The 8,730-nt window shown below is 39.4% G+C and overlaps 2 protein-coding genes across 2 annotated transcripts; one reads left to right on the top strand and one right to left on the bottom strand.

The window, feature by feature from the left end:
* Nucleotides 1–5: 5 nt before the first annotated feature.
* Nucleotides 6–2,091, bottom strand: tma7 (translation machinery associated 7 homolog). Its single transcript, XM_044121147.1, has 4 exons — nt 1,966–2,091; nt 1,123–1,178; nt 811–898; nt 6–90 (listed from the first exon to the last, which is right to left on the bottom strand). The coding sequence occupies exons 1-4, from the start codon at nt 1,979–1,981 to the stop codon at nt 56–58; spliced, it is 195 nt and encodes a 64-aa protein (XP_043977082.1). The 5' UTR covers nt 1,982–2,091; the 3' UTR covers nt 6–55.
* A 10-nt stretch (nt 2,092–2,101) lies between these two features.
* On the top strand, nt 2,102–8,227 carry ccdc51 (coiled-coil domain containing 51). Its single transcript, XM_044121141.1, has 7 exons — nt 2,102–2,229; nt 3,346–3,422; nt 3,579–3,777; nt 3,897–4,034; nt 4,732–4,896; nt 5,591–5,797; nt 6,882–8,227. The coding sequence occupies exons 2-7, from the start codon at nt 3,418–3,420 to the stop codon at nt 7,443–7,445; spliced, it is 1,278 nt and encodes a 425-aa protein (XP_043977076.1). The 5' UTR covers nt 2,102–2,229; nt 3,346–3,417; the 3' UTR covers nt 7,446–8,227.
* Nucleotides 8,228–8,730: the final 503 nt, after the last annotated feature.

Raw genomic sequence — 8,730 nt, 5'->3', positions numbered from 1 at the left:
TTTACCAGTGAAAAACAAACTGAAGGTTGCTAGGCAACAACATCATCTTCAGACTTTACTTCTTCCCCGACTTCTTGATCCCACCACTGGCTGCAGGAAAAATTACACAGATACAAAACTGTTAAAATGACGGAGAAACAACTGTGGCTGATTTAGTTTAATTTATAACATGAAACAAAAGGATTTTCTATCAAGTTAGAGACAACATTGGGTTCGGATATGGAGCTTCATGGGTGCAAAATGTTTCTCCGTACTTTCTGTGAAACCACAAAATGATGCATCACGTCTAACACATACTGCTGTTAATCCCATTCTCAGGTTGTGTGTTCATGGCTGCATTTCTGGTTTAATTAAAATCCCAGAGAGCTGTGATTAAAAAAAGAAAAACTATCAACCATAAATGAATTCTCAGGTGTCTTCCAGACAAAATCTGAAACACATTTAAGGAAAACCTCAGGAACTGTTTTTATGTTCCTCCCGTCTGTTGCATAAACAAACTGCAGCGTTACTGTGGAATAAGCTGTAAATAAAGCTCAGGGTATGATCTGCCATCTCATTTTACAGACAGTAATTAACAATCCTCATTTATGGGCCAGGATTATGCATTTTCCAGGGACACAGTGCCATTTTACAGCTTCATGAAGCAGCTGTTACTTTAAGTTGTTGTAAAAATGTTGCATATATCAAATATGACATTAAAAAATTACTTCCTGATTTAATGTCTTGAAATTGGGATTCTGTCTCTTCAAAAACTTAAATTTAGATATCAAATGATTTAATGAAGAGTTTTCTTTACTTCTCTAGTCTCACCTAAGGGTCCTTTTCCAGACGCTTTGGCCTTCAGCGCCTCCATGGCTTTCTGATCTTCCTTCTGCTTCTGCTTGAAGGCAACGTCTTCCTGCAGGCATAAATTATTTTTAATACACCACAAGCAACACTTTCTGTTAAATTGATTTTCTATTCACAAATAAATTAGAATTTTCAGAAGACACTTTGAACACAGTCAATCCATTCTGACGCTTTAAATCTTCATGGTCAAGAGGGCAATAAAGTAAAGTTCTTAATCTGTAACTTCACCTAAAGTTAAATTGTAAAAGAATAATCTAAACGGATTAAACTTACATCATCCATTTCCTTGTTTTGTTTCTTGGGCGCCTTCAGTGGTTTCTTTTTACCTCCTGAAAAATGTATAAATAAAACAAATCAACCAACATTGGTGTCACTCTGTCTTTAAAAAGTATTTATTACTTTACAATATTTTTATATTTAATGAGCTACTGCTTAATAAATCTACTGCACAACATCGAAAGTTACCCAGCCTTTAAGACATATTAGTGCAGATTTTATATAAAATATTTTCTACCACTAATAATAATTTCAAAGTGATTTCTGTCTCAGTCATGCAAGAGTGTACAAGTACACCCTTGTTGTTTCCACTGGTTTAAGAAAAAAGTAAAACTGCTAATCAAAGCATTTGATTAATTGATCACCAGCCTAATGTCCGTCATTCTGGGAAAGGTGCGGGGGTTTTCATTCCAGAGAGAGAAAGACTAAATACTGATTAATTCACCTGCTCACCATTTCAATCCTCTGTGCTTTTGGTCATTTCATTTTGTTTTATCTCAATCTCTAATTAAATAAAGCATAGTGGGCCAAAATTTTTTCTACAACGATGTAAGAAATTGATTAGGTCAAACATAACAATGCCGACAGTTAGGGCTGCTAAATGTGGGTCTACACACTGAATCAAGCTCTCCATTTGTTTTTGTTTTTTTCCGGTGAATGCGTGCACTTTTAGACATTACGCAAATAAGTGATGATGAACATTTTTGAAGTGAAACACAGCATATTAGCTCGAACCTGTTAGCATTTTTAGCTTCATGCACAAACTGAAAAGCCCGATACATAAAGTAACAAGGTCAGAAATTCACCATGATGTAACTTAGCACAACAAAAAACTCTTACCTTCTCTACCGGACATATCTAAATCGTTTAAATAGGATATAAATGGCTAAAATTAACGGCAAATGACAGCAATTTGGGCTTGTTGTCGATTTAATCCGCGCTGGAAGGACCCCAGAAGAACCGCCGGAAGTAGGAAACCAATCATATGCCTGAACAAAAAACACCTACATGATGCTAGCTGGTTCTCCAAACACCAGGAGAATAACTGATTAAAGAAAGTTTATTCCGAAAACCTAAATGCTGTGACAGCTCTAAAGGAAAGAGGTGCGTTTATTTTAGTAACTTTCTCCATAAACTAGAATTACAACAGACATATTCTAGACAGTTTTAAGAGAAAACAAACACCGAGGTCAATGTTAGCAATATAAAGCTAGTTACAGAAGAAACAGAAAACAATCATGTAACAAAAAGGAGTTTCAATTAAATAAGCCGAATTATATAAATGTAAAGTATTTAGAGTGTGATAGTAGTGTATGTATGTAATTGTTTGTCTTCAGTGAGGGCAGAAACAGGTGTTTGCTTAAAGTCATCAGTCTGCTGTGTTCACACAAACTCAGGATTGTCTGCAACAATTTAAAAAAATTAGAAAAAATTATTCCTATTGGTAATAAGCTTGCTGTTACATCTAAATTATTTTAGATTCAGAATGACGTCATTCCTTTTAAAATTAGTAATAAAATATGTTCTTCCTAAAGACATATTTTATTCTTAATATTGCGCTATTTAAATGTAAATCAATTTAAAAGCAGCAAAGCTTTATATTGATTTATGAAGCTATAATCACGAAAGCAGCTGCCAGGTAATTTTTAAAAATCTAATAGATTTACAAAAAGGTAACTTGTAAAGTAACTAATATGTAAAGCTGTTATGCCCTTATATTCCCCCATGATGTAGGTGAGTTGAACAATATTCTTGGAAATTTTGTTACACCAGAATTATTTTTTTTATTTAGAAAAAACTCAGAGAAATATGTAACAGTCAAGTTCAAGAAAGAATAAACTTAAAGAAAAATTACTTTCAAGAGAGGCATTAAAGTGCCTGAAATATATGAATGTTAGGTAACGTACATTTAAAAAAAAATAAAGGAACCATTTGTTTTAATTAGGTGAAATTTAGTAAGGTGTACTTGATAGATGTACTAGTTTTAAGAACATGCATTATTCTTTGTTTAAATTACACATTTGGTCATCTTGCTTGTTTAAGGGGGAAGTTCAAACTTTAGGAATTGTTGAGTTTTTACTTCAGATTTAATTTGTACTTACTCTGATACACACAACACCTTCACTTCAACATGTTAATTTATTGGTCCTGATTTGATTGGATCCAAATGTTTTAAAAAGCTTGGAAAGATTTAGTTTGTTTTGTTCTTCTTTTTTTTAGAGGTGCCTTTTTGGTGTCGGCCCAAACGCTGCTGTGTGTTTGAACTTTCCACCCCGACTGCTGACGTTCTCAATGAGGTAAGACACTCATGAAATGCTCTGAACTGCTTTCAAGTTACCAGAAGAAATTTAAGAGAAAATCTGAAGTCAATCATAGAAACATTTGTGTCAGAGCCAAAACCTTTGGGCATGACTGAAAGAACTGAATTAATTAAAGAAGTTTCACCGTCTCAGGTACAAAGGAGCTCGGATCTACGTCTGGGCTCGAGGCTCATGCTGTCTGTCTCGGACCTATCTGGCGGCCCGAACCGCTCCGGTTCGACCCTACAGCTCTGAACCGCCGTCTAGACCTCCTCTACCCACCGACCCCTCCCCTCTTGTACAGAAAGGTACAGCTGAGGTGGTGAAGGAGCGCAGCCTGTCTGCCCTGCAGGTACAGCTGTCCAGTACCAACAAGCCAAAAAAGACTGAATTATCAGAACTGCATTTTCTGTTTGTTATGATTAAAGAAGCATTAAATAAAAAAGTTCTTCCCCCTTTATGTCCCATCAGCATGCAGGAGAGTTGGGGCGGCAGTGGAGCCAGAGGTCGGCGCAGACGGCCACCGCCACTATGAACTACTGGTGGGGGAGATACGAGGAGTTTGTGGGGCTGACCGAAGTCCGCGAGGCTCAAACCAAAGTCACAGAGGTCAGAAGACACAGAGAACAGTCATGTCTGCAAGTTTAATCAGAGACAAACATCTTTATGCAAAATTCATAGTTTGCATGTTTTTGCACTTTCATTTGGGTCTTAAATGCTTCTAAAAAAAACAACAAAAAACAGCACAAGTACGTAAAAAACCAAAATCATTCAGCCAGATTTTGGCAATAAGTTAATGTCTTTTGGTGTCTGGAAAATAAGCCTCCAGAATGTTAAGTCCCATCCCATTTTTTAGCAACCCCAGCAAAGCCCAGTCCATCACCTAGCAACCAAGCTGAGATCCAGCATGTTTGGTCAGCTAGTTTTCCCGTTGGATGCGCTGTACAATGGCCGCTGGAAAAGACAAACGTTTTGTTGTTAGCTCACCAACTAGAAACCAATTCCTGCATTCTTGTTGTTTGTGCAGGAGTCTCCACTAATGCTTTTCAAAGCAGAAGGGGAGCCATTTCATGTGAGCGTAAATATTGAGTTGGACAGCAGCAGCTTAGTTGGACTTAAAGTGACAGAGGCGCTAAAACACCTAAAAATATGCAGAACTGGCTAAAATCTTATTATCTAAGAATAAGTTTGTGCCTAAAAATGTAATAAAGATGTTTTGTATTGGCTTTTTTTTTTTTTTTTTTACTCCATCAACAAATAAAACTTATATTATTAAAAGTCTCACAGACTGAATGTGTCTGCTCAGGCTGAAGCAGCGTTCATGGTGACCAGAGGAATCGTGCGTGAGGCGCACACCAGCCTGGAGGCGCTGCAGGGCCGCCTGAAGGAGGTCAGAGACCGGCTGGACCGCGTCTCCAGGGAGGAGGCTCACTACCTGGAGCTGGCCACGATGGAGCACAAGCTGCTGCAGGTCCGCTCAGGAAACCAGTAAAAACTGGTGATTCAGCGCAAAACAGCGTGTTTGAGTTATACTGGATGGATGAGTGTCGGAGCGTCCCCCCAACATAAGCTTTACATCTGCAGCTGTCTAAGTGGTCAGGCTTTCATGTTGTCAGACATGCAAAAAAATGTTTTTAGCTGGACAATCAGGGTTTGTACAGATTAATGAATTTTCAATTAGATGTTTTTAGGATGGGCTGCACAGTGGCGCAGTTGGTAGAGCTGGTGCCATGCAGCAAGAAGGTCCTGGGTTCGATTCCCGGCCCGTGGTCTTTCTGCATGGAGTTTGCATGTTCTCCCTGTGCATGGTGGGTTCTCTCTGGGTTCTCCGGCTTCCTCCAAAAACATGACTGTCAGGTTAATTGGTTTCTCTAAATTCTCCCCAGGTGTGAGTGTGTGTGTGAATGGTTGAGTGTCTTGTCTGTTTTCTATGTTGCCCTGCGACAGACTTGCGACCTGTCCAGGGTGAACCCCGTCTCTCGCCCCGAATAGTTAACAGTTTTGTAACATTTGATTAAAAGCCTACATTTGGGAAACATTATTTACAGTAGAAACCAGATATTTTCATTCACTCTACAAAAATACAAATACACTTTTTTTTTCTTTCCGTTAAAATAAACCTGTGTAAAACAGATCAGCCTTTTTTTTTTTTTTCTCGACCGCAGGAGGAACGTCGTCTCCGGACTGCGTATGAGAACGCCGAGAGTTCGGAGAGGGAAAAGTTCGGCCTGTTTTCGGCGGCGGTGAGGGAGAGTCACGAGAAGGAGAGGACGAGAGCGGAGCGCACCAAGAACTGGTCCATCATCGGCTCTGTGCTCGGAGCCCTGATCGGGGTCATGGGGTCAACGTATATCAACCGCGTCCGCCTTCAGGTAATGAGACGCTGACTGAACTTTAACCCTGGAGCATGAAATATTAAGAGAGGGAGACAAGAAGTAGATGAGGAAGCCACTGGATGGTTAAAAACATAAATACCACCAACAAATCAGCCCAAAAATACACCAAATATTTTTATTTTTAAGGTTTTAAATGAAAAAGACCAACATTAGAGATTAGGAGTTGAGTGGAGTCTGTTGCTGTAGCAGCAAATGAATCCAGAACCGTTGTGTTGGAACGTCCACCTTGTTTCCAGAACCTACCTGTTCTCGTTCGGCCTGATGATGCAACATTTATGTTCGATTTGTTGCAGGGCTCACTTTGTTTTGGACTTTTCAGAACTTTGTGTTGCTCTTGTTTGTCCGTTCATCACCGGTCCTGATGTGGGTTTCAGGTCATTGTCCTGTTGAGTCGCCCAACTGTGTCAAAGTTAAGGCCTAAAATATTCATGTTCTTCACAGATTTAAATTTCAAATTAAATTAATTTCCTTCAACGTTTGTTTCTGATAAGACTTTAAATAAATGTTAAAAGTATAATGTTAAACAATTCATCAATTACAATTTGTACAAAACTATATAGATTTTTTTATGTACACATAAAATTATGGAAGCCCATATCTGCCATTAAATAAAAAAGAAAATCCAACAGAAATGTATAATTTCTAGGTTTACAGTAATAATTCCTGTAGTTTGTTTTAGAGCAAATGTTTCTGTTTTGGTCCTCAGTCGAACAGATTCAACTGAACTATCAGGTGTGAAAACAACAGTAAGTCGTAGTTATGAGATAAAATCAGAATTTGAATTTTAAAGTCATGACTATAAGATGGAGTAACCCTCCTTAGAGAAACGGCGTGACTTCATAAATCACAAACATTTGACAGTTGAAAGTATGACTGTTAAAATTACATAACAAATGGTGCAACTTTGGTCCCCAATCCAACCGAGTCCATTGGATTATTCTGTGTGAAAACATCCCTAAGCTCGTATTCCAAGATGTTTTATGCGTAAATGTGAGCCTGTATGTAGTTTTGACTCTATAAATCTGAAACCGAAGTGGATTATGATCTTGTGTGTCTGCAGGAGTTGAAGAATCTTCTTCTTGAGGCCCAGAAAGGTCCGGAGAGTCTGCAGGAGGCGCTGAAAGTCCAGGCTGGGAACCACCAAACCCAGCAGGACCAACTGGGCGAACTCATCGACAGCCTCCGGGTCACTCTGGCTGACGCCTTCACTCCGAGCAACAGCGCCCCCCAGGGGAAAGGAGGACCCACCACAGCCTCGCCTGCCGTTTCTCTTTCTGCCTCTAAAGACCTTCAGGTCCAGAACCAGAAGACGGAATCGCTGCTGGCGTCGCTGGCGGCCCAACTGGGTCGGGTCCAGTTGGGCGTCAGTAAGGTGGACTCCGAACTGCTGGCGGTGCGGAAGCTTCTGGAAGCCGAACCGCAGACCCAAACCCAACCCAACCTTTCTGGCCTTCAGAGAGCAGAGACACGGGAGACGGAGACGGTGGCGAGGCGCCTGGAGGAAACCAGGAGGACGCTGGGGGAAGGAATCAGGATGAACACGGTTTACAACGCCGTGTTCAGCTACACCGCCGCCGCCGTTACCGTCTCTGCTGTGTACCTGCTGCTCCGGGGAACTGGTTGAACTGGACCTGGACTGGTTTATGACGAGTCACAATAATATCAGTTAATTATGAGTTTAGTGACATAAGTGGTTACATAAGTATCTCCTGCTGAAACTTCATGGTAACTGGAGCATTCAGATCATGTCCAATCACTGATCACAATATTAAATATTAAATCTTCCATCAAATCACAAAAGAAAATATTCATATTCCCAGGGAAATATATAATCTTTCATTTATTACCTCGTTATTTTGTTTTGTTTGCTTTTAACTCTGTGATATAATTATTCTGATCCTGATCAAGCTGCAGGCTGCCACTAGGGGGCAGGCTTCCGTCTCAATCAGCTACTTCCTCTTATTAAGTGACTGATCATCCTCTCTCCAAAAAGCAGTTAAATTTACTTTAATAACAAGTTTGACTATTTAAGTCCAGAATATTTCTGACTACAAACTAATTTATTTTGTTTGGATGAAGCAAACCGCCCATTCCAGCTGAGTTGAGAAACACTTTTGAATGAACAAATCATTGATTTTAGGATTTTTCTAAAGAATAACTGCACGACTGACTGGTATATTCCCAGTTAATCCAGTACCAGAAGGACCAGGGCAGCAGAGACAGCTTTAGTTCAAATTAATGTATTAAAACATTTTTTGGCTCTGTAGATTTTCTGGAGGCTGTTTGCAGCAGCAGAACCTCTCAGATCCTGGAGTACTTGAACATGTGAAATGTTTCTGACGTCATACACTGGTTTCGCCTGTATATTAAAAGGTTGAATGGGAACTCAATTCATGGCTTTTGTTTCTCTTTTGTTCAAAACAACATGGCTGTTCAGTTCCAGGTATGACCAGGAGGGGGCAGCAGAGAAAAAAACCGCATGTTATTGTTTTGGATTTATGCTGCGTTCCAGTTCTGACTTCCCAGTCTGAAAATTCAACTGGAACGGATTTGTCACTGGGAAAGTGGGATCAACTCCGACTACATCCAGTTCTGACTTCTTTTAAGGTCAACTTCACATTTCAATCATTACCTCTCTAGTAGTAAGATGTGGTGGAAACATTTATTTAACAATACATACTTGTAAGATTACATCTAAAACTGATGTTACATGTAGAACTTGTAACTCTAAATGTACAAATTAAAAGGTATGGAAAGTATATTTATATACATATTATTATTCATTATGTAGTTTATATTCATTGTACAATTTCTTTATTTCAAACATCAATTTATGTATTACATTTATGTATGCACAGTGGTGCCTTGCAGCAAGAAGGTCCTGGGTTCGATACCCGGCCCGGGGTCTT

Source organism: Gambusia affinis, linkage group LG07, assembly GCF_019740435.1.
Source record: "Gambusia affinis linkage group LG07, SWU_Gaff_1.0, whole genome shotgun sequence".
Lineage (NCBI taxonomy): Eukaryota > Metazoa > Chordata > Actinopteri > Cyprinodontiformes > Poeciliidae > Gambusia > Gambusia affinis.
Note: the sequence above shows the minus strand (reverse complement) of the source record. Positions and strands in the feature narration are given on the sequence as shown.

Coding starts and splice junctions, on each gene's coding strand:
- ccdc51 (XM_044121141.1), top strand. Junction 3,778..3,896: donor GCAGCCTGTCTGCCCTGCAG/GTACAGCTGTCC, acceptor ATGTCCCATCAG/CATGCAGGAGAGTTGGGGCG. Junction 5,798..6,881: donor TCAACCGCGTCCGCCTTCAG/GTAATGAGACGC, acceptor GTGTGTCTGCAG/GAGTTGAAGAATCTTCTTCT.
- tma7 (XM_044121147.1), bottom strand. Junction 899..1,122: donor AAAACAAGGAAATGGATGAT/GTAAGTTTAATC, acceptor TTATGCCTGCAG/GAAGACGTTGCCTTCAAGCA. Junction 91..810: donor GTCTGGAAAAGGACCCTTAG/GTGAGACTAGAG, acceptor TTTTTCCTGCAG/CCAGTGGTGGGATCAAGAAG.